At 36.0% G+C, this 26,437-nt stretch overlaps 1 protein-coding gene across 3 annotated transcripts in view; it reads right to left on the reverse strand.

The window, feature by feature from the left end:
- Nucleotides 1-2,896: 2,896 nt before the first annotated feature.
- Nucleotides 2,897-26,437, reverse strand: part of LOC134421302 (sodium channel protein type 2 subunit alpha-like) — a 42,924-nt gene continuing 19,383 nt past the window's right edge. For all 3 annotated transcript variants that reach the window (XM_063162046.1, XM_063162044.1, XM_063162045.1), the window contains 11 exons: nt 25,940-26,389; nt 19,436-19,553; nt 17,424-17,578; nt 16,089-16,262; nt 12,944-13,066; nt 12,402-12,683; nt 10,845-10,898; nt 9,910-10,047; nt 7,319-7,423; nt 6,644-6,914; nt 2,897-6,461 (listed from right to left, as the gene is read on the reverse strand). In XM_063162046.1, the coding sequence (XP_063018116.1) occupies nt 5,278-6,461; nt 6,644-6,914; nt 7,319-7,423; nt 9,910-10,047; nt 10,845-10,898; nt 12,402-12,683; nt 12,944-13,066; nt 16,089-16,262; nt 17,424-17,578; nt 19,436-19,553; nt 25,940-26,389 (3,054 nt within the window). In that variant the 3' untranslated portion in view covers nt 2,897-5,277. The remainder of the gene's footprint in view (nt 6,462-6,643; nt 6,915-7,318; nt 7,424-9,909; nt 10,048-10,844; nt 10,899-12,401; nt 12,684-12,943; nt 13,067-16,088; nt 16,263-17,423; nt 17,579-19,435; nt 19,554-25,939; nt 26,390-26,437) is intronic.

The following is a 26,437-nucleotide window of genomic DNA, read 5'->3' on the forward strand; positions in this document are numbered from 1 at the left end:
CAGAGCATGTCTGGAACTGCAGGGTTTGATTGTTATAAATTGTTTATGAAATGCCACTCCTTATTTTCATCAAAAGCTTTTCTTGCAGCAGATATCATGTGTGCTTCAGCATGCAATTTTTCCTCTCCAGAGGGATGAGAATGTGCCGCAGTTTACTTTGCTTGGGCTACACTGCAGTCTTTTTTTTTTAAGGCAAGCACTAGAATATGTTTCTTTCCACCATGCAACAGCTCCCACTGATCAGCGAGGAAAATTAAATATGCTGAGTGACAGAACCTGCATGCTGTATCACATAGACAAAACCTAGTTGTGCTCTAAGGATGAAAGAAATGGTACCATCCCCCACTGAAAAAGATGTTGCTAATGCAGAGGTTTGTGAGCCATTAAATATTCCTACACTGCAGAGATTTCAGATTATTTCTCCTAATGCCTTAGTGAGCTAGATAAGCCTTTCTGAATCTATACTATAGAATAAATATCGTAAGGATTTTCTATGTCCAAAAAAATCCTCTGCATTTTTACTAATACTTCATTAGACATATTATATATATGTACATATATATATATAAATATACATATATAATATGTATAATGAAGTGCAAATGACACAGATACTTTCATCTATGATTCTTTAGAAGGCTGGGGCTGTTTCAGGGGTGCACCATAGGATTAGATGAATAATGCCTATTAAGAAAAGTAAACCCAAAGCTATTTGAGGAATTCCTCACTGCATCAAACCCTTCAGCTGTAGCTGTAAACTCAGATGAGCACGGCAGCTGTTACCAACGTGGTATCAGGTCTGGATACAGGTCCACATGTCCTACAGGGTACAGAACTGAAACCCAAGGAGCGGCTGTTTCAGTCACAGAAGCGCTGACAGTGACCATCTCCGCAGCACCAGAGCGATTATCAGGCTGCACCGAGCACAAGGCCGGTCCCTCAGTGCCAGCCGGGCTCTGGCGGTGCCCGCGCCCGGAGCTCGCCGGGGCCGCCCGTGGCTCCGAGCGGGCACGCCGGGCTCCGATCCGCCCCACCGGCCCCTGGAATTCACGCAAATTCCTGCCTGAAAATACCAACTACCCCCGAACCTATTTTAGGTGTCTATGAAAACAAGCGAGAAGCAATATCCTACCTATTCCCCCTGCTATCTTCTCCCTTTTTCGTTTTTACAGGTGATTCCGTATGATGGATGCAGGACTTGTCTTTAGAAGTGAAGCCTTGTCCTTAGAAGTGAAACATTTTTGTTACAAGATTGAGCCAGACCAGGATTTGAAAAATTCCAAAAATGGTTCACTTTTATGTTCCCATACAGGTTTGAGGAATAGTTAAGGTTTGTTTTAGAGGGTGGGGAGGGGAGTTGGAGGTTGATGACAACTTCAAAAAGTAAAATACACCAATATTCCTGGATTAGTAAGAGACAGCTCATTTCTTAGGCAGTTTTAAAGGAGGTTTTCTTACTAAGTTTTCCTTCTCTGTGAGCTGGGACAATAAGAGAGTGGAGTGGCCTATTGCTCTAGGAATTTTTTTTAATGTTTTGCATAATGATTTATGACTGATCCATTACCTGAAACCACTGTCTGGTATCAAAACTAAAGCACAGAATAATTTCATACCTGCGGGTTAAGGAGGAAGTCTGCAAGTCAACTGTGTCTTCCATAAGTTTTTTACTTTCAAGGTATACTGGAATGATTTCAAAGAAATACAGAAGTATCCAAATTTATTCAAATATATACACTTGGAATCCAAAAATATATTACTTTTTGGTAAAGGTCTGAGATATTGCATTTAAGATACTAAAAATGGAGTGACTCCAGCTGTATTATTGTTTCAATAGCCATAACTTTAAAAATAATAGAAATTGTATAGGGTAAAATTATTTTATAAATGACCTTATATATTCCTGTGCACTACCAAATTTGTAGAAAAATTACTACATAAATATTTTATGCTTATTCCACATAGAATTTTCAATTTACCTACACACCCATCCAGCACTGACTTAAATTTAAGCAGCAATTTAAGAGTATAAAGTATAATATTATTTTAAAGTATTTACATTATTACATTAGTAATAATTATTAGCAACTGCCATATTAAAATATTAGGTATTCTGGATTGAAAAAAACATCCATATTAATTCAAATCAGGTATAGTTACTAAAAACATGCATATTATCTTTCAAAGCATAGCATAGTTCAGTGTTTTTTCCTGTTAGTTATATTGGCCCATGCATACAGCAGCTTCTCTTCACAAAAGAAATGAGAACACACACACACAAAAAAAAAAGCATTAATCACACCATGCCCACATCCAATGCACACACACCATGTCCCTCATCCTGCCACCTGTGTGCAGCAATCTCCAACCAGGGACCAGCCTGAGAGCCTTGCAAAGGCATCTAGCTGCTTGATGACGGCTGTGACAAGGCCCCTAAAACCTCGAACAGCCCCTGTTCCCTCTTCTTGGCAAGGATGGATTTCTTCAAAGCAACTCTGTTATGCTCCCATGGGGTTATTTTGGTGACAGATCCAGGCTGCCCTATCCCACAGTGAGCGGTGTCTGCAGGAGCAGCTGTGGAGCCATCCCACACTGGACTTGCCCAACAGAGAGTAACTCTAGAGCTCTTCCTGGACAACTCAAAAATTTGGCAAAAAGACACATAGTTGAAATACATTATTTTTTCTGAATTCTAGAAAACCTCCTCTGGTCAGGACAACATCAGCATTTCATTTCATCTTGATAGTGACAAGTTGAGACTGAGCTAAGTCATGAAGCAACACTGATCTAGAATATAGATCACCTCACTGCTGAAGTGGCTCCCCCTTAATTTTACCAACCATTACTTGTTAATACTTATAAAATTCATACAATAAAAGACAAAGACCAAAATAATTACATAAAAAGGTTATCTTTATTCTTTTGGGTTGTTAGCAATGTAGTTATTTTTGGTAAAACAACTTCCTGCATGCAGTTCATCAGTATACTACGAGCCAATAATTTCCATAAAAGCAGGAGCCCATCAATATTCTAGTTCTTTTATAAGAAATGCAAAGTGTTTCACTGTCCATTGCACAAGTTCACTATTCATCCTCATGAAGGAAGATTTTTGAATAACAAATTATATTTAAAGTGTTTCTACTGCAGTGTGCACCAATAAGCAAAGCAGACAGTGTGATATTAACTCTGGGGAAAAAGCAATGTTCCTATGACTAAGATCCCTGAAAATCAATAGACAGGATTATAACATAAAAAAAGGCCTTCTATCTTGTTTCACATAAAAAGACCTACCAACAGATCAGGAAAAAAAAAAATTGTACTGTCCATTTGTTTTAAAATTATTCCTTATTAAAAGCTATTTAAAGCAATTAGCAGAAATTTTCCATTACACATTGTATATTATGTTTCTGAACAGTAAAGTGCCAAAGACAGACAGCAATAAATATTAATAACAACAGGAAAATATGTATAATTTCCTATAATGAGTAAAAAATGTTATAAAATAAACTATTCTTAAAATAAAAATAATAAATATACATTATAATTTTCTTCTAGCCCCATATTTTAAGCCATCTATTTGTCCTGTATAGTCCATTACCTTACTGCATATTTGCTGATTACAACACTCACACAAAATAAAATCTTTAATAGCAGCAAACTATTGCTTACTGGTATGAGGAATGACGGTCTTGTCAAACAGTTTTTCTTTTTAGCATTCACATTTCTTCCCATGTTAAACTTTAACAGCTGTAGGATAATAGCAGCAAGCATGCATCAGTTAGAGCTTCCAATTATTTAAAGTATCACAGAATATATCATAATATCTACTGAAATGTTGTAAGCTAACTTACTAGGGTACATATTTGACACATATATGGTAATTAGGTCATTGTCTCCTTGTTCAAAAAGGTACCACTGTGTAAAACAACTGATTAAATAACAGAGGGTATTTTACTTACATGTATATTGCCAGCCTGAATGCAAAAAAAAATCATCTAAATCCCAGTGCAGGACAAAGCTGATTTCACTACATCTTTTTGGTCATCTCAGCTCTCTATGGAAGGTTACATTACAGTGGAAACCTGTCTAAATTGCCAAGAGGGCGTCAAAACCACCTCTTTCATGCACATATTTTGTGTTGCTATGATCCATCCCTGCAAAGTAGAGAAAATGAAATCTGAGGTACATATTAAGGTAGTCCCCAAAGGTACTCTGCTATCAACTTATACTCATAGCTTTATTTTCCTAAGTGGGATACACTCATGAGAAATGAGAAGTGTAGCAACAGACTTTGGAATAAAGTATGGAAGCTACTCACGATACTACAAGGTCAAACATACCATTTAAAAAATAGATATAATTTCCTATAGGCAGAATTTTTCATTTGAAGCTCTTCTGTGAAAAAAATTGTTTTAATGTTTCAGGAATTATCAGCTATCTTGTACACTGAAAGTAATTTTTTTAGTAGTTTCACAGTTTTCCAAGCAGGAGCTCTATGTAGCATCATTTATTTGTATCTGAAATGGACAGTACAATAAATTAAAAACTACTAAAAGGTAATAAAAATAAATACATGAAACTTAAAGGCTAAGTTACCAACCTCTTTTCTGTGAGAATTATTCCCTTGTTTGATTTACTGACAAATTCTTTATCTAGACTCTTGGCTTTTTTTATAGTTTGGTGCTTCTTTGATCTACACCCTGAGGTTTAGTAATCTGGAATTCTGGCTTTTTGCATTTAGAAGTGGCTTGAAGAGAACTATGTTCATATTATGACGCCACAATTACATATTCCTGACATTTGTGTTTCTCGGCACACAAGAGTATTATTTAGTGTTTATCGAAATAAAGAGTATTTAGATTTTTTTCTCAGCACAGCAGAACTAATAAAGCAGTATGTTATTAAAGCAAATGAAATCATGAACAAGAACTGACACACGTGGAACACAGAAAAGAGATGAAATGTACACAGTGGATACACTTACTCCACAAAAATACAGCCTTATTAGGACCCCTTAAGGGTTCCTATATTCCAAGTAGAAATTTTGTGTCTCCTCTCAATTAGTAACAGCTGATAATCAAAACTATTGTTCTGCAAGTTTGTTTCCCTGTTGCCACCAAGGGTTTACTAGTGATGGATCATTTTCTTGGACAGGCACTGTCTGCAGTAGTGGGTAAATATGTAAAAACTTATAATTTTGGCATAATCCTCCAGTAAGAGTGCTACTGACAAAAACATATTTTCAAGCTTGCAAACATTCATCATGGATAAAAGTGCCTTTTATTTTTTGTTTCCTCTTCTGTCTTTTCCTTTGTCTTCCTTTTCTGATTTGTCATCTTCATATTTTTCTTTTTCTGGTTTTGTTACACTATCATAAGAAGGCGGAGCTGTGGTGGATGCAGACATATTCATTTTCTCTGGAGACGAATTTTCACTCAGCTTACCAACAATCACATCCTTTTTGATAAGCTGATCACCCCCATCCTTCTGATACATAAATGAAAGCTTCTTTACTGACTGTCTCAGAAGATGACGTCTGTAAGCACGCTGAATGATAGTGGCAGAAACTTCTTCCTGCTTTCGTTTCAGTGTGGTTGTAATTGGTTCATAGGAAGCTTTAGAAGGATTGGATGCCATAAACCGATCTTCCATCTGTATTCTGAGGGTGTCCATCTCCCCACTTTCCCCCAAAACACGCTTTGTGAAAGCAAACAAGATGTCAAGGCAGTGAATTCTGTCACCGCTCACCACAGGTAGATCCATTGCAATGAGATGAATTGTGTTTGGTTTTGGTATATTAAGAGGAGGATCTAGAGAAGCTGCAAAATCAGACAGTTTGCTGTATTCTATGAATTGTGTTGCACCAGGATCATATTTTTCCCAAACCTCATAAAACATCTCAAAGTCATCCTCACCCAAGGGTTCAGCGCTTTCTTCAGTAGCAACACTGAAGTTCTCCAAAATCACAGCAATGTACATGTTCACCACTACCAGAAAGGATATGATAATGTAGCTGACAAAGAAGAAAATCCCAACAGAAGGGTTGCCACAGTCACCTTTCACAGAGCTCCCTGGATGATCTTTATGGGGGTCACAGTCTGGCTCCCCACTGTTGAGAATTGGGTTGAGCAAATTATTCCAGCCAGCGGACGTGGTGATCTGGAACAGGCAGATCATGCTGTTGCCAAACGTTTCAAAGTTGAACATGTCATCAATCCCATCTTCCTTCTTGACGTAGGCAAAGTTGGACATGCCAAATATGGCATAGATGAACATGACCAGGAAGAGCAGCAGCCCAATGTTGAACAAGGCAGGGAGAGACATCATCAAAGCAAAAAGCAGAGTGCGGATTCCCTTAGCGCCTTTAATGAGGCGCAGGATTCGACCGATCCTGGCAAGCCGTACAACTCGGAACAAAGTGGGTGACACAAAGTACTTTTCTATCACCTCAGCTAGAAACATACCTGTGAAAAAAATAAAAATAAATTAAGAAAGTAACTTTTTAACACAGATTACATTTTCCATAGAAAATGTAAAATAATCAAGAGAAATTAAAATTAAGTAACTCTTCTGATTTTTGCACAACTTGATAAAGCATTAAATACACATATAACTATATTTCATTGTGAACATAGGAATTTCTTACCTATTATTGAAAGAATAACAACCACAAAATCAAAAATATTCCAGCCAATGGTGAAGTAATAATAACGGAGTGAAAATATTTTGAAGACACATTCACCAGTGAAAAGGACAACAAAGACCAAGTTAATCCAATATAAAATATTTTGCATCAGTTCAGACTGGTCATCTGTTTCTATCATCATTGTGATCATGTTAAGGCAGATTAGAACCATAATGATGATGTCAAATAGTTGCTTGGTTACAATATCAAACACCAGACCTTGCAATTTGTTCTGAGGGAAGAAAAAAGAAAAGGTTATAGTACTTTTATGTAATAAACATCTGTTTCTTCCCTCCCATTTCATTCTTCCTCTCCCAAAATATACAACCAAGCAAAAGGCTCAAAAATCTAAGTAATCCATTCTCCAGTAACTTATATGCTCGTTCAAAGTTTTTCTCTCAAAACTCAACAAGCCTATATATTTCTTCATATTCTTTGATTCTCTGTTTTCTGAGGCATAACAAATATGAGCGATTTTTCCTGCAGAACAGACAAGTGTACATTTCAATTCAGAATGAAGGGGTAACTAATTAGGCTGAAACCATTTAAGAGTTAAAGGAGAAATTTTATTGTAATTGATGTACCACTGAGATTTCTCTCCAAATACAGATGACATAAGAATTGCACTATTCTTACCATTGGTCGAGGTATAGGTTTTTGTGGTTTCTTGGAGCCCAGCTTCTTCATTGCATTGTAGTATTTCTTTTGCTCTTCAGTCATGAAAATGTCTTGGCCTCCAAGGTAAATTAATAAAAGAAACCCCAAATCTGATTACAGACAAGCCTTCATATCCATTAATTCACAGCATTGCAGCACATGGTTTAAAAAAGCCCTTTAGTCATCCTTATACATTGTTACCAAAACTGAAACATAATAATTATTTCAAAGATTGTTAAAATATCTGATGAATCTTGAAGGAAAAATGAAAGAAATTATGGAGCAAAGAAAATCCCCAAAAGTTCGATTTATTTCTTCTTAAAAAAATACATACCTGATTAATTCCATTAAATAAATTTTAAAAACTAAACCCAACTTGGAAAATGCACATTTCATAGACACTTAATAAATCTAGCATCAGGATCTCCACACTGTAAATTAATCTACTAAAAATAAAAAAAGTTTCAAAGGTACAAAGATACACTGTGAGCATATATACCTTCAGGTAAAACATACCAAGAGAAACAAATTACTGATTCTCCTTTTCAGGATGTGCATTTTACCATTTGACTATAGGTATCTCAGTTCAAATGATATATGAACAGTGTGTATGAAGCTTGATCATCCCCCTACACTGCACCTAGATCATAAGAAGCATGGGTTTACTTTGGGGTTTCTTTTCTGAATAAAAGGATTTCTAGACTGGTGTAATGCACACATGGAACACTTCTCAGAAATACAATTTATATTTTCAAGTAACTTGTTTTATTCCTTTCATGCACTTGTTTGTAATTGTATTCCAGGTATGCACGATATCAAAGCAGTGGCAAATGGAAATCAGCTTCAGAGTCAGGGGTGATTCTGTGACTTTGTCCCACTGAATTTGTCAAATGTAGTGCCAATCTTATAGACAGAGTAATGATAGGTCAGAATGAAGGTGTGTTTAACTTTCAGCTGTGTCTATATATTGACATGAAGATTTAGAAGGCAAAAGAGACCATCTCTAACAAACTCTCCTCATAAATCAAATATTCAAGTAAAATTAACTTCTTGGATAGTAGGAGTTTCGGAAGAAAAACAAGAAATTGATTTGATAATTATGGTGGAAATATTCTGTGACTGTTGGAAGACTTCAGTCAGTGGGAAATAAAGAATAAAAGAAGAGAGCCATAAAGAAAGTGGGAAGGGGTTGGGGATTTCTTCTGCTGTCTCCCTGATGTAATGGCTATCATTAGAGATCAAGCCATTCTTGTCTCAGTGCACTGTCCCCAGGGAGAGTAAAGGCCTCAAGGCAAGATAACACACAGGAACCTCAGAAAAGCACAGTTTAACTACACAGAGACAGCATGTCGCAACACGAGCTCTTTTCCCATTCATATCCCAATGGGCCCAAGTGTCAGTGATATTCAAAAAGAACAACAGTAAGAAAAATACTGCTCCTTCCTTCCTTCCTTCCTTCCTTCCTTCCTTCCTTCCTTCCTTCCTTCCTTCCTTCCTTCCTTCCTTCCTTCCTTCCTTCCTTCCTTCCTTCCGCCACTTCCTTCCGCCACTTCCTTCCGCCACTTCCTTCCGCCACTTCCTTCCGCCACTTCCTTCCTTCCGCCACTTCCTTCCTTCCGCCACTTCCTTCCTTCCGCCACTTCCTTCCTTCCGCCACTTCCTTCCTTCCGCCACTTCCTTCCTTCCGCCACTTCCTTCCTTCCGCCACTTCCTTCCTTCCGCCACTTCCTTCCTTCCGCCACTTCCTTCCTTCCGCCACTTCCTTCCTTCCGCCACTTCCTTCCTTCCGCCACTTCCTTCCGCCACTTCCTTCCTTCCGCCACTTCCTTCCTTCCGCCACTTCCTTCCTTCCGCCACTTCCTTCCTTCCGCCACTTCCTTCCTTCCGCCACTTCCTTCCGCCACTTCCTTCCTCCCTTCCTTCCGCCACTTCCTTCCGCCACTTCCTTCCGCCACTTCCTTCCTTCCGCCACTTCCTTCCGCCACTTCCTTCCGCCACTTCCTTCCTTCCGCCACTTACTTCCTTCCGCCACTTCCTTCCGCCACTTCCTTCCTTCCGCCACTTCCTTCCTTCCGCCACTTCCTTCCGCCACTTCCTTCCTTCCGCCACTTCCTTCCGCCACTTCCTTCCGCCACTTCCTTCCGCCACTTCCTTCCGCCACTTCCTTCCGCCACTTCCTTCCGCCACTTCCTTCCGCCACTTCCTTCCTTCCTTCCTTCCTTCCTTCCTTCCTTCCTTCCTTCCTTCCTTCCTTCCTTCCTTCCTTCCTTCCTTCCTTCCTTCCTTCCTTCCTTCCTTCCTTCCTTCCTTCCTTCCTTCCTTCCTTCCTTCCTTCCTTCCTTCCTTCCTTCCTTCCTTCCTTCCTTCCTTCCTTCCTTCCTTCCTTCCTTCCTTCCTTCCTTCCTTCCTTCCTTCCCTCCCTCCCTCCCTCCTTCCCTCCTTCCTTCCCTCCTTCCTTCCCTCCTTCCTTCCCTATGAGAAATTTCAGACACTATAATTTATCCTTGCATACATTTACTGAATGCTCAATAATAATGAAGTATTGTGAAAATGAAACATGTGGTACTTATCTTCTTTTTTTGTTGGTTGAAGTTATCTATGATGACACCAATGAATAAGTTTAGGGTGAAAAATGATCCAAAAACGATAAAGGCCACAAAGTAAAGGTACATGTACAGGTTGTGTTCATACTTGGGCTGTTTCTCTACCTATATAACAGAGGAAAACAGCAAACATCACAAATAACAGTTAAGACAAATCAAAGATCCTGAGCAGGAGGAGAAGTTGCATCCAGATGTACAGGGGGGTAAACCCAACTCTTTTGGCGCATACGCTACACTTGCCTCATATTTGAACTTGAAAATCTATTTAATACAGGTTTCTGTAATTGCACACATTGCAGGACTTGCCATTCCTTCCCTCTCTGTCTGTTTTCTTTGATGACATTTGACATTTCATGTAGGTCCTACTAAATTTGACAGAAATGTACAAATCTCAAAAGCAATTCAGTTCCTACAGACTATATGCAAATCAAGAGCTGGATTGAGGAGAGATGCAAACAAATATCAAGATTAAAAGAAAAATAGGTAAAAATTAGCAGATTTGGTTTTTGAGATCATCAGAGTCTGCAGCTCTAGATTAGCTTTTGCAGTGATGCCTCTTGACTATTTGGGTTATTTTTGCGGACACAGAAAAAACTTTTTTCCTGATCTGTACAATCTCAGACATAAACGAACAGAAAACCAGATCCCATTATTTTGGATTTTTACAGAAGAATTATTAGATTAGTAGTAATTTATGTAGCTTACAGCTATAATTTTTGTTACCTGATAAAAGTATAAGCACTTTGTGGGCATAGATTGTAGAAAATTCATCAGGGCTTTACACTTAATTTTTTATATTTTAGGTCATTTCAACTACCATTCAAGAAGTCTCACATCAGTCTTAGATTTGTTTTCCCTCAGTAAATTTTATATTTACATAGTAGATTTAATATTGCACTCACTTCTGTAGAATCAACTGCAGCATACATAATCTCCATCCATCCTTTAAATGTTGCCTAAAAACAAAATTTGTTAATATTTTCTATCACAGCTCCAGTTCTGAGAACATTCTAAATAAACCAGTGTCTTCTGCAATATATTTCTGTTCATAAATATAAAGAAAATATTAGAAGTCTGGTGCATTACGAGTGAAGCATTCACAGGAAGTTCATTGCTGCGGAATATCTCCCCCCAGTTCTTAAAAAACACTGCATAAATTCTAATCTTCATGGAAATTTATATAAACACTCTGTGAGATGAGTTGCAATCAATATCATCATACCAGAGAGACTTTATCTCCCAGGGAACAGTGATGTGCTGGCTGCCATCTGTAAAGCATTACCTGAACAGGAAAGGCACTGTGCTATGTGACATCCCAGTAAAGCCAAGTCTCTCGTGTCAGGATACAGGGAACCTGCATGACCAGCTAGTCCACCTGCACAGGATGGTGTGGGTCACTCCACTGGAAACAGGGAGCTCCAAGCACAGACTGAGTGAAGCTGTCCAAGGACTCAGTAGCTCCTTAAAGTGTGTGCCATCTAAGCCTATCACAAAACTCAGCCTGGTGTCATCTGCCAACTGCTGAGGGTGCACTCAATTCCAATACTGATGTCATTGATGGAGCTATCAGATAGTACTGGTCCTGGGGGAAATCTCTGAGAGACTCCACTTACACTAAGCCACTGACTGTAAGTCTTTCCATCCAACCAATTATTTATCCTTCTAGAGGGCCCTCATCAAACTTCCTCTGAGGGCAGGAAAGGTGTGAATGATGTTAACTGCAATCATTACACAGGTGAACTGTGGGTGCAATACATGCTACAAATACTAAAAGCAGTGCCACTCTCTAAGCTGGTAATTAATGCAATTGCCCACTGCTGTTTAGCAACAGCTACTGTTACCTCCAGAAGCAAACAGATGGCAGCCTGCTAGCACAATACTGACTACTAAACACTACCAGTTGGAAATTTTTAAAGGCAGAATAATTACCAATTGTTTATGAGTACAAATAATTTCCAAGAAGCAGTTTGTCAAATGCATTCAATTATAAATATATATGCTTGTCTTATTGGCAATTTACAGATACTTTCTCTAAAAAGGCTCATGCCTAGAAATCTACTGCTCTCCTCTTGTTTGAAGAGCAGATAAGTCCTAGAACCTATCTATGACGACCATGGTAAAAATATTAGTCAATAAGCCTTAACAGATAAAGAAAATCTAGCTGCAGTTTTTAACCAGATATTTTAGCTACATACTGTACTTCCGTAGCACTTGAAAAGGTACTAGCAGCTGGGTGCCAAGCAACCTTTTATCCATCATGTAAATATTAGATATTCCTCCTTTTCCAAAATGTCCAGAGAATGTACCGCATGTTTACAATAAGCAATATTAATTAGCTCCATAGAACAAAATTATAAAGTCAAACCCATATCTATTTATTTATTTTAAAATAACATTGAAAATTATGGAATTAAATGATACCACCACTAAAACTAAGGGTGGAAATTTTATGCACTTACCACTTGAAGCAGAGAAAGATAACCAATTGCAACATTATCAAAGTTTACTTTCACATTTTTCCACCGAACATTTCCAGTAGTCCTGTTCATATCTTCACACATACTTTTATTACTGACTTGTTCTGGTGTGAGCATCTCTTTATCTGTGGTGTTAACACAGTGATAGAACTTGCCAGCAAACAAATTTACTCCCATGATGCTGAAAATTAGCCAGAATGTAAGACACACCAGAAGTACGTTCATGATGGATGGGATTGCTCCAGTAAGAGCATTCACAACCACCTAGTCAATAAACAAAGAAAAAAAAAATTAAAAACAACACAAGAGTTATTTATTTTTTTAATCTAGAAGATGATTTAATGTAAAGCATTACATTACATTTAAGTAATGCAAATAGAAAAGTAGTAATGCATGTCATATAACCAAACATGCTACTGTTGGCCTTACTAATAGACATAAAATTAGTATTATTCCATGCTTTTATAATTTGGCATATTTTTAGGGATTTGTTTTACACATTAGTTCCTTTTTATTTTCCTTACCCTCATGCCTTCAAAGCGTGACAAAGCTCTTAGAGGTCTCAAAGCTCTTAATGTTCGGAGAGATTTAATTGCACCAAATTCTGAGAAACCAAGGGCAGTAGCTACTAAGCTAACCAATGAGACCTAGAAGAAACGAAACAAAACAAAAGCACTTTTCTAAGTAGCTTCAAAATAGAAATGCCTTGAGGGGAAAAATTTTGATCTGGATATTGGGAAAAAAAATTCACAAGTTCCCTAATTTTTCAGTGAAAATAAATTAAAAAAAAAAGAAGAAAAAGTAAATAAAGAAAAAAAATTAGTCTAATATTGCATGTAAATTTCAGAACAGTTTGAACAAAAACACACTTTAATCCATAATACTATCTGTGGATATGTGCGTATGTATATTTTTATTTTTTAAAAAAGTAATTTCCTCACCCTCCATGTGTTTGATTGTGGCTTGGACAGCCTGTGATACTAGCTATAAACTGGCTTCTGCATACACAGAAATCCTAAATACAACATTAGAAAATTAGAAAATTCAAAAGTTGTGTTGCAAAAAAGAAAAAAGGGGAAATATTACAAAACATCCTGTAATGATGTGCATGAGACAGAATCCCAACCTCAGCTTCATTTCAACTTTCTGTTTTTGTAATTATCAAATAATATAATTTCACAAAAGTACACTGTTATCATAAGCTGGAAAAATCTTTGGATTTTAAAAATTGTTTGTATTTTGGACAATTAATATGCCTACTTTTGTGGAAGAAAGGGTTTAATCCACAAGAATTTTTGAAACCTTCAGTACAGCTGGATTAACAGCTCAAAAGTTGATTTTCCTGCTGTTTTCCAGTGAAAGTCAATGACTTGTGTCCTCGCTGAACCCCTCACTCCAGATGGCTATCTCCTGCTGTGTTTACACGAGGAAGCCTTCTGCAGATTTCTTTCCTCTAAGGGTAGCTCAAGCAAGCTGCCAAATACGACGCAATCCTACCTTTGCTCTTCTCTGTGATACCATTTGTAATTGCACATGGAAAGCAGAGCAAAATGAGCTTTTTTATTTGTTTCGGGGCTAATTACCTGTTTCTGAAATAACTGTGAACATAACAACAGGTAAGAACTTTTGTCTGTATACCATAAGTCCTTTCCCAAACAGGGAACAGCTGGAGAGCTTGGGCTGCTAGGTACAGAACAGTTTGCCTGAAAAGATTCTGTAAAATGTCTCACAGTGATAATTTAACTTGACTGGTACTGGCAAATTTGTTCAATGCTTAGCTGGATAAAGGCATAGGACAGAAAGATAAAACTAAGATCTATTTAAGCAGTTGAGGGCAGCACCTGCATGCTGAACCAGTAGGAAGAGAAATAATTATAATTCCTTGTTAGTGGCTGAAAACAATAGCAAGTAAGTCTAGCAATAATATCAGAAAAAAGCTAAGCAGACCACCATGACTTTAGGGGTGGAAGAAGTGGGTTTACAATACAGGAGATCAAACACTGGAAATTGCATTGCTAAGTAAGGCATTCTCCATTCAAAACAGAGTATCTGCCTGAGCTGTCTTGTCTAACCTTGAGGTTAGAGCTACTTGAAAACCTCCAGTGGTGCCCCCCAACACAAATTGTTATATAATCTGCTGTTGTAGGACCACAAAATGCAGCCACTCTAAACAAAAGATTAAGATGGCTACATGAAAACACTAAGATTGCTAAAAAAATGAAGAGCCCATGCCTATCCACATGGATACACAGTATGCCTAATCAGAACTGATCTTAAAACTGAATTCAAGATCATAATTTCCCAATACAGGCTTGTACAGAGACACTAAATCTGAACACTCCTTAAATAGTAATAGATTTACTTATTTCTATTTTATTTTCTTTCTTTTTTACCAACGACCGTTGTAATGGGAAAAAAACCTCAAAATTTACGTATCACAAGCTTCTGGAAACATACTGTCTGGTTATTCATAGTATGAAAAGAGTCTAAAACATGGCATCAACAATTTTATGCAAAGGTGACAGAAGATATCTAGATGATTGCTGCTGATTTCCCATTGATTATATAATTTTCATAATTTTTCACTTAAGTTATAATAAATAAAAATCAGAATGCTATAGCACCCACAAAGAAAGCAAATATACAAAAATTATATATTCAGCCTTACTCAAAGACAGTCCTAACTTTTTGTCCTTTCATGTGCTAATGTTATCTTGTTTTGGAAAATTTAGTCTTAGGGGAGGGCCTTTATACTTGCTAAGTTTCTTACAGGTCAGTACATCTTTTCTGGGAATATGTTGACTTTTTTCTTGGTGTAAGTATTAACTGGGAGTTCGCAACAAAAGAAGTAGAGAGGCCATGAAAGTAAAAAGCAGGAAACTGCATATCCCAGAAAAAACATATCACATATTTTCTCAAGTCACTGAGTTAGTCCATTTGCTGAAAATGGGGATCCACTGGAAAAAGATGCACAGTTAAATGAGGAAGACAAATAACAAATGCCACTTGTGCCTTTTCTTCCAAAAAACCTACTTTAAAAAGGGCATTAGGTAAGTTTCAATTCTAAAGATAGGGGATAAAATTTCTGTCCTAGATTCCAGGTACCATCCAATCAATAGAGTTTTCTTTTGTCCACTTGTTGAATTTCTAGTCCAACATTTTCACAAAAAGAAAGAACTCCTTTGAATGAACATATCATGCAATGTCACTAATTTAGTTTCTCTGGAGTGCAATGTCAGCACTAGCTTTTAATGTTATTGTTGAAAAACAATTCTCCCCTGCAGTTCTTTGTCAGTGCCCCATTAAGCCCAGGATCAAATGCCCAATCCCAAGTGCTCACTTAAATTCCCCTTTACCTTCCTGTGTCTGTGTCCTCCTTGCTCTCTGCTGCCACATCCAGTACACTGAAATCAAATCTGTAAATGGTGCTCCCTCACCAGCTGGGACTCCACACAGTGAAACACAGAACACATGGTGTCAATGGCAGCACAAAGGCAGATTTAGTTACACACTGGATAACTGCAGCAGGGTCTTATTCACCAGTATGTATTTTCCATTCCTTTAAACCAAACATATTATTCACTGCATGTATCTCTTATCAGACTGAAGGTACATAAAACCACCTGCCTAAACAACAGAAACAGACTACTTGGAAAGGATAGTACCTACATCAACAATCAGGAAGTCCAGCCAGCACCAAGCATTAGTGAAGTAAGTCTGAAAACCATAGGCCACCCATTTTAGCACCATTTCCAGAATAAAGATGTAAGTAAAGATTTTATCAGCATAGTCCAGCAGGACTCTTATGGTCTTGCGCTGTTCAATATATATATCTTCAAAAGCCTGTAAAGAATGGGTTACATATAAGTCAGATATTGAAAAGCCTTTGAACATTACAAATTAAGCCAGAACTAAATGAAAACAGCAAAGTAAAATCACTTTCAACTTTATATGCTTTACCTTGAAAAAAAAGTAACAGAAATTACAATTACATTCTTTCTGAGTTTTAAATTTTATTTTTGTCTGAAAATGGAATTACAATAAAAAGTCAGAGGTTGCCCAAAAGATTTTTAGAAATTTCAATAATATTCAACATAAAATTATAATTTTTCACCCTGAAAAGTCCAGCCAGGTTTGTCAGAAGCCACTCTCATTATTACATCAACTTCAATTAACAAGAGACCAGATACTGCGTTGATGATCTCTAGTGAATTCCTGTGGCAGGAGCTGATGGCAAGGTTTTAGTAGTGGGAGGCTGTAGAGGTGGCCACTGTGAGAAGAGGCCAGGGGACTGCTTTGTGCCAGCTCCACCATTGACACCACACAGGGAACAGCTGGGCACAACAATGAAGCTGACAGTAACTCTGGAAAAACATGTTTAAGAAAGGGCAAAGCACTGCTTAGCAGTATGAGCACTGACGGAAAAAGTGAGAGAAACTACCCTGCAAACACCAAGGTCAGCTAAGAAGGAAGGAAAGTACCTGGTGCTTTAAGTGCTGGAGCAGAGACCAAGACAATATACAACAAATCCTGTGTCAATTAGCAACCAAAATGAAACCAAATATGTGAAGCAACAAATGTCCCTAAGAATAGTAAAAAGAAATTCAAGAGTTCCTATGTAACAGTCCAGAAATACTGCAACTAAAACTGTAGCAAAAAATTAACTAAGAACATGATGAATTCAATATCTACTTTGGGGGACAATTTTCCATTTAAGTAGAACAAATTTTTCATGCATACATTTCCCTTTTCACAATTTTTGTAATTTCTTAAGTAAGATTTTTAGCATAATCCTTTTCATAAACACACACGTCACCTAGCAGTCATCAAAATTTTAATGTAATCTACATTAAATGTAATACACAAAATATTCTGGGAATTTAGTTCGAAGTTTTCTTCAAAGGCAACTTCGATGTTTTATTCTTAAGGAATTCATGTGTTATAATACTACTTAGATAAAACATTTTTATAGGTACTATTTCTATGGGTGCAAGCTCTACTTACCAGAGCACCGCTGCTGAGAAGAATCATGAAGACAATGAATGATTCAAACCAGTTGTGCTCTACTATGTTGTAACAGGTTTTTCGAAGGTTCCACCAGATTCTCCCTCTTGTGCTCTCTGTACTGCCTCTACAGCATTTAAACTTCCGTACACAGCCTAATTGCACAAACATTAGGAAACTGTTATATGCTACAATTTTCATTATCCTGAAAAATAAAATTATTCTTAGCTAGCTTCTGTTTCACAAAGTTCAAGTTACTTCAGGCCACTTATGCCACTTATCTTTTCAATTTTATACTTTGTTTTAACTTGAGTGTACACAATTTTTCCTCTGATGTTACATCAAGTTTATAGTAAAGGACAGTCATCTAACGGAACTAATTTTCATTTACAAACACATTTAAAAATTTAATTATTCAGTTTATATACAGATAATTAAAGAATATATGCAAATTGTCAGGGAGTAGAAACAACAAGCACACATGGCAACTTCCACATGAACTTGTTTAAGAATACAGAAGGTTCTTCTTTTAAAAGAACTGTTGCCTTTTAGAAAAGGTTTAAATAAATCAGACATTAATATTATTTTTTACAATGCTGAGGAACAACTGATGCTCCATGGGCGGATGAAGGATAACTCTTTACATAAGCAAATGTTTTAACAGGAGAAAATGAGAGCTTTTCCAATGTGATACAGATTTGTGGCAACTGTCCACAGAAATTTGCCTCACATTGGAGAGCTCCCAACTTTATCCTGGGGCCTTCAAGGCACTGTTGGTAATGAATCTCAGTAACTGCCTAGCCAAGAGTAGCCTCCTGAATTCTTTAAAAATTATGAATCACATAGAAACAAAACCAAGTTGACATGACTTTAACCGATCCTGAAGGCATTCTGGTTTTCCTGTGAAGTGTCATTAAGTTCATATGTTACAAATAAGTTACACTGTATTTCATCATCTGAGCTAAAACAGCTACCACTGTGAAGAACATGAACTACCTTACCTTAAACCACTCAACACGCTTATACTATGAAAAAATAAATCTTATGTCCAAGAATGAGTTGGACACACAAACAAGGATAAGGAAGAATTTTAATATATTGTCAAATTATTTGAGAAGGGTACATTTTTTTGTTGGATTTTTTTTTAATTAAGAACTTGATATAGTCAATTCATCCCCACACTAACAATTCCGGTATATAAAGACCAGTAAAATAATACTTCAAAGGACAAAGGTTCCAGCCTAATATCAAAGATGTCTGCAAAACAGTGAACTAAAAAGCATGAACAAGATAGGGGAGTTAATCCTGGACCATATTTTGTTCTGAATTATTTTACTCATGATTTAAAAGGAAATTAAGATCCATAATATCAAAAAAACCCAGAAATTCTTTCCTACATAGTAAATTTCAGTAGTCCCCTAGAAGATGCAGCTATTCAGAACTAAAATAAATCAAAATATTTAAGGACCTGCAAGTATGCTGTTCTCATTTCTTTACCTAAATAGATACACAGGATCTCATCCACCTGTTTTAACCCACAGTATATTTATACAACCTCTCTCCCCATTAATGGTGCAACCTCAACAAAAGTTTATTGCTTGAGTCAAACTCTCCATTGAATGAATGATGGTGCATTAGGAAGTGATCAATCACATGATTTCATTTTAAATTTCTTAGTAAAGTGAGCCTAGTTTGATCTTGCAGATTTCACTACTGACAAAGTAATTTAAATTAACAGAATTGCTGTCTGCTGAGAATAAGTTTGTAGAATTGAGCCTAGCAATTATTTTAAAATATTAAGAATTACTACATATACACATATTGAACTTTGCTTTAACAAATAGTACTTTGTAGATGTCAGTATTGCTATCTACAGCAGGCAAAGTTAATCATACCCTAAGACTTGATGAATTACGATCCAGGACTGCTATAGCAAATAGCTTCCTTGAAGAGCCAATGTTTGTTGCAAACAAGCAAAATGTAATTGTTAGGCCCAAATTTTATTTCCATACCTTCTGTAAAGCATGCTTGTATTTCTGATGCTTTTTCTGGTTCACTTTCACTTTTTTCTTCTCCAAAGACAGTTAAATTAACTGTACTTCCTTCTGATGAGCTGGAAAAATCTAGCTTCTGAAAATAAAATTCAGTTATATTTTTACTTTATTAATATTGATATTTTTAGAATTGTAATTAACCAAGCATGCAACACCATGTGCTGATAATAAGAACAACAATGTTTTTCACCAGAAATACAAAAAAACATCCACACGTAGCAGTCAATGCTGTTGAAATGTGCATAAATTGCCACTTTCTATCTACAGATTGTACAGCGTATCATGGAATCTTTCATGGAATTTCAGAATTTCTAGAACATTAACTGTTACCAAGTTGATTTGCTGGTACATATTCTATTTATTTTGCTTCCTACTATTACTTTCTTATACATTTCAACTGGCATTAATTTGCATTCTTCTTTGCCAATGCACATATGTAGTACATTGTGCATTCTGAAACTACCCATTACTCTGGTACACATACCTGTACAGTCAACACCCAGAAATAATTTTGGGTTTTTTCTGGGTTTTTTAAATAATTAATGTTATAATTAAGTAAGTCATATTATTAAAATGATCCCCAAACATAAAAACAAACATACACACATAAAACCCCAGCCCCATGCCAATACAAGAATAAGTAATATATTATTTTGCAATCCGCCTGTGTACTGCAGAGATGTGGACATTTTAAGGGAATATGTGGTGTCCTGTACACTTAAGTTAAGTATGAGTACCAAACTAAATCAGAGTAGTTTTGGTCACAGCATTCTCTGACATTTTACAATGTTACCATCAAGAAGTATAAAACATCTGTAATGAAGTCACACAAGTAAATGTCTGTAGGGAATGATGTAAGCACACTTTATAAAACAACCTCAGTTTTGCTATATCAACACCAATTTTACTAATTTAGTTATATTTTTATGATTAAGAGATATCTAAGAGATAAATGCAGACAAGTTACTATCCAATCAAGCTGTATTTACATCTCAACTGTTAAATGTGAAAGGACACGATTATTTTTGGTAATAAATAATTTTTTGTTTGTGAAAGAATACAGCCAATATGATAACAATAAGTAACAGTATTCTTCATTAACTTAAATTAAAATTTTTTTTTATATTGCCTCCTTTCCTATTACTTTACAAACTGATTATCTGGAATAGAACACCCATAATACTTATGTTTACTGTAAAAATGTATTTTCTTTTTCAGCAACATAATTTCAAAACAGCAATATTCACATCAAACAACTTTTCCTATCATTACCTCTACTGAACCCAGGGATAGCACAATATGCCTTCCACAATTCTAATATTATGCTGCTTTCATCATTCCATGACATAGCATATATAATGCAAAATGTTGCAGTGGTGGTGAGTAGACTAAAACAATTAAGTCACACTATTACTTTTAAAATATATTATTTTTAAGAATAAAGAAGTTTTTTGTCATATTATTAATAAAAAAATGAAAGCAATGTGAAGTACCCTAAGTAATTTGAGCTGTAAGCTTAGCAGATGACATTAATTCAAATGAAAATATAAAAGATGAAAAATTGCAAACAAAATAGTAACTGAAAAGAATCAATATGTTTAGAATATGAAGTTATGTATTTAATTTAACTCATGGTAGAAGAATCAGAGTTTAGAGCTCTTTAAAATTTATTTTTAATTTCAAAGGGCAATTTTCTTTACTCTAGAAATAAAACAAGAGATTCTGTGAACTATTTTGATATAAACCAGGTAGTCTGGTCTCCTCTTCTACAGATGGTGTAGAGTATAATCCTACTGGTTGAAGAGTTACAGATTTAATTAAACATTAGTTCTCTTTTTTATGTGAGGGGCTCATACTTTTCACTATGATACAGGTATCAAACAACAACAGCAACAACAACAACAAAAAGTGATCATGAAAATCAATGTGCATAGCAGAGTTTCTCCCTCTAATTAAAAATTAGAAGTCTAGTTTATTTGTTATTTACAACAGAAGTCTTTGCAGAAGTCTAACTGATCTGGGGAATAACTCCAGGAAGAGAACTTTTAGGAAAGACAGAAATGTTTCTCCTTCAACTTCCAAGGCCCTTAGCTGCTGTTCAGTTTACTAAATAGAGGTAAGAAGGCCACATTAGATGTACACTAAACACTGGATTGAATGGAATAACTTAGAAAAAATTGCCACACTTATCTATTAGAAAAAAGCATGGCCTTATTATGCAGGGAAGGGTAAGTAAGACAAAGTGACATTCAAATGAAAAAAGATTTGTGTATTTTTCAGTCGAATGACTGGAAGGTCCCAGTTTACTGGTTTGCATGCTGCTCTACACTGGTCCAGACTCATGTAAGCAGAAGCTTGAGTTAGGAGCAGTGTCACAAAATCAACATCCATCAAATAAGACTCATCCCCTAATACCTGGGGGACCAGTCGGATGGGATATCACGATTCCACTCTTCCCTACTGAAGTGCCTTTTTGAAAATAGCTTCAAAAATCCCTAGAAAGATATTTTTCTATTCTTTCTGAACAGTTTAGTGTCCCCTTGTACACAGAAGAGAGACCTAAATACTTCCAATATGTAATACAGTGCAAAAGAATAGATGGAATATAATGACTCCACAACAAATCCACACAAATAAAGGCTGTATTTTCAAAAGGATTATCTCAATGGTAAAGAGCAGAACGGTCAAACTACAGAGAAGAGATCATCAGGAATAAGAAATGCATAGCTTGGTACAATTAAGTGAAATAAAAAACTTTGTAAGTTTTATGGTTCTAGAGTTTCTGAATTTAGAGGTTTGGGAGTGTAGTAACTCCTATTTTGTCTTTCTAAAAGTTGTCTTAATTTGATCCTTATTCCGAGTTTTCCTATTTTATATTTCTTTCTTTTTTGAACATCCTTATTTATGTAGTTTTAAACCATCCAGATTTATTTAGATACCTGCACAGAAATTTTGATTAATGTTTTATGATTGTCTTGATAAAAATAAAGCAATTGGATTATGTTCACAAAGAAAAAATCATTTATGCTGAAGCACAAAACTTACATAAATAGTTCCCTACATTCCAACCTTGCAGACATATATAAACTTCATGACTAGAATATAACTACATCATTACACCCATATTCAAGGGAACTATGCATATGTATAAAAAATTACATTTGATTGTTCCTAGGAGTGTATCTTTCATCTTATGTTTTAGCTTCTCTTACATGAGAAAACTGAAATGTGAATTACAAAAACATTGTGAACAAACACAAAACAATTTATATAAAAGATACTAACATTTTAGCATACAAGTAACTGTATATATGTAATATTACAGAGGCATTGGTCAAAATGAATGTGATCAGAAAATGTTCGTAATTACATGACAGCTAAAAACATAGTACAACAGATGAACAGAAAATATCAAGTGAGGACAACCTTCTCATTGTCATAAAATCATAGGTTGTTAACCTCTTTTGATCTTGAAAAGTGCTGATGCTTAATCATTCAGTTAACAAGAATAAAACTTACAAAGCATGCATGTTATGCCACAGATATAGTACAGAAAATACCAAAGATGCAACGAGGAGAGAAGAAGGTGTGGGCCTTGCCCTCGGTCATGCTGTGACGTGAGTCATGGGACTCAGCTTACAGAGCTGCACATGTTCCCACTACATTGCAACATATGGGGAAAAAGATACTGGAGCTGAGTAGCATGCAGGCCAATCAATCTCAGAAGTGATCAAATATGTATGATTTGTTTAGGTAACCTGTGTAAACATGCTGACACGCTGCTCTGCCTGGTTTAAAAGCACCAGTCTTGACTGATCCAGCTTGATTTTACTCCTGTGAGAGAATGGCACGCAATGAAATTAAAATATGGTACCCCTGAGGTTGTTTGAGTAATGGAAACAGAAGTGTGGATTCCTAATTACTTAATATATGTCACACATTTGCAAAACATAATATTTTTAGGTGTAGATTAGAGCTTTAGGCATATGCAAATATATAATGGAAAGGGTAAGATTAGGAGAACATCCGATGCTCATAGAAGGAAACTGGACTTGGGCCTGAACATAAATAACACCCGACAAACAAAAAGCCAAACCACCACCGAAAATCCCTTCACCCTCAAATCTTCCTCCTCCAGGAAAAAAAAAAAAAAAAAAAAGACACAAACAAAAAAGAAATACAGATGCACCCACACTATTTCAGCTTTAGGTATCCTTTAAGTGGTAGTAATTAGACATTAAAAACAACAGAACATATTTCTCCTTGCATTTCATTTTCAAGGTCTTCACTAGATGCTAATTAGGATACATCTAGGTCCTTTCTTTCAGAAAAGAGCTGCAGGCAAAATAAAAAGTAAATCATACCATTTTAAAAATGGAAACTTCTGCATAAGATTTCCCCAGCATCTTTAAATATTTAACTGAATGATTTTAAGAAAAATGTCAAACAGTTCATTATGGATTGTAGCAGACATAGCAATCAAAAACAAAACCTCATGCTGAGCAATCAACCTGTAAGTTCCTCAATTTGTCTTCTGGTATAAATCTGATCTCACTTCTTAGCAATGGCTTCTCAAGGGTTCATCCTATAATGTGGCTATGTAACAACTCTGACACAAACTGCTCCATTTAAAGGGGAAGTCTGAAAGAAAAAGCTGAACTAATCTACAAGATGAAAGACCATTTCCCTACTGACTATGAACAAGCGTATACAAATAAGGAGTGTTTTCTTAGTTTATGTATCTCCTGTGGTTGCCAATTCTCAGCCAGTTTTCCAAATCTGAGGAAGTGAATAGTGATACTGGATAACAGTATCCTATAAATGGCTAGTGCTTATGTATCATCTTGAATATCAGAGTAAGAAGGCACAGAATTTGTCACTCAATTCTACAATATAAAATACTGAAGAAATAGGTGTTTTCAACTGAAGGCTAATTTCCAGGCAAGTGGTAGATTTCAAGTTAAATTACCCAGGTTCATTAAATGTTCCTTCCACAAAACCCAAGTTTTATTAAAACACTAAGAAATCCAATGTTCTTCAGGCAGATAATAATATGTAAAAGTTGCAGTAGTTATTCAGCAAATATTATAGCTTCATTACATAGAGTAGTTTCTGTTTTAAATGGGTAACAATACTGATGCTTTGCTATAAAGAAGCCTCTTACTAATCTACAGTCTTTTCAACTGAGTGGCCAATGTAACATCTGCAGTAACACAATCTTCAAAAAGTAGATGGAACAAATCAAGGATCAGAAAACAAGCTACTGAAATAACAAAAATAAGTGTAATACTGCTGAACACTGTAATCTGTAATAAAAGAAACACCTAAAGAATACTTTGTTACACCTTTCTAAATTTAATTTCACTACATTTCCCAGGAACAAAATTATTTTCTAAACATTAGAAGTAATACTGGCAAATAAACTGCCCGTTCAAAACAAAACATCTGAAAACCTAAAAAGCACACAACCAATCAAAAATCTCTCAGACTCATCAACTGAATGCCCAAAAACCAACCATACACAAAGAAAACCCAAAAAACCCCAAAAGTAAAAAAAAAAAGCCAACCCAAAAAACCCCAAAACAACGCAGACAAAGCAATCCAGACTGGAGTACAGCTGTCTGCACAAGTGATGATATTCTATTTATGTCCTCGTGTCTTCAGGTGCCAGAAATGTTGATACCAGACACAGTCTGCTCAAGCCACAGATTGCAATCTGAATTTTTAGTGTCTTTGAAAATCCTGCCAAAATCCATGATTTTGCTTTTCTCCTCAGACTGAAGCTGCGAACAAATGACTACAGTCCTAGAGATGACCCAGTTTAAAATGAGACAGTTTTCTTAGAAATGACTGGTTTGAAACTCCTCCCCCCCAAAAAAATAAGAAATTAACGTTTTTTCATTCAGTAATTCTGTTTTTTTTCCTTGAGTTTTTAGTTGATACATTCACATTATAATATAAAAATTGCTCCCTTGGCTTTCCCCCATTATTTTGATTTCAGAACACGAAAACTGTTGCTACTGCTCTCATCAGCCTGAGTCAGCACCTCTGTTAAGCTGATTTTCCTTTAAGAATATTAATATTCTTCATTATTATCTTCCCTAATATTAAATAAATAATAAATACCTACATTTAGCTCACAGAAACATTACAATTATAAAAAAACCAGCCTTTTGACACTGTTTATTCTGTACATAAGTACTAATTTCCCTATTCAACTAACAGTTTAGTAGTTGGCTTTTCAAACATCTTTATAAATGGGTTCACATAAATTTATACAGTTCTATCAGGATTTCCTACTCTCTCAAACTCCACTTTCCCACTTCAGATTATTCACACTCTGTACAGTCCAAGAATCTTGAGTTACAATTGCTTTGCATTTCTAAGCAGGAAGAATTGCACTATGAAACAATACAGTCAGTATAATTAATTTGTCTAAAATATAAAATTTTTAAATTTTACCTCCTTGCTTTCATCCAAATCTGAGTCACTGCTAAACTCTTCTGTATTCAGACGTTCAAAATCAGACTCTCCAACAGCTATTGGTACCGTAACAGTAAGGCTTGGGTTGGTTATGAATGGTGCATAATCATTGTCACCTATAACAGTGGCCATTCCATTTTCAGTTTTGCCGTAATTTTTATCTATCCTTTGTTCAGTGCCAGTACAGTTGGGAATGCAATGGTTTCTCTCATCATTCTGATCTGTTGCTGTTTTTTGATTTACAGCAGCTTGTTTTCCCAAACAAGGCCTTCGGATGCATTCACCTGCTTTTTTCTTCACATAATCTATTCCCCTCTGAATCCTTGCCACAGCAATCTGCAAGTTGTTCATTTCATTATCATCGTCTGTAGCAGCAAGGTTGTCTGAACTAAATGAACTCAGCAGCAAGGCCAGAAAAAGATTCAATACCTAAGTAAAATAAAAAAAAACAAAGACAACAGAGCTGATTTTTTCCAT

This window comes from Melospiza melodia, chromosome 8 (genome assembly GCF_035770615.1).
Source record: "Melospiza melodia melodia isolate bMelMel2 chromosome 8, bMelMel2.pri, whole genome shotgun sequence".
Lineage (NCBI taxonomy): Eukaryota > Metazoa > Chordata > Aves > Passeriformes > Passerellidae > Melospiza > Melospiza melodia.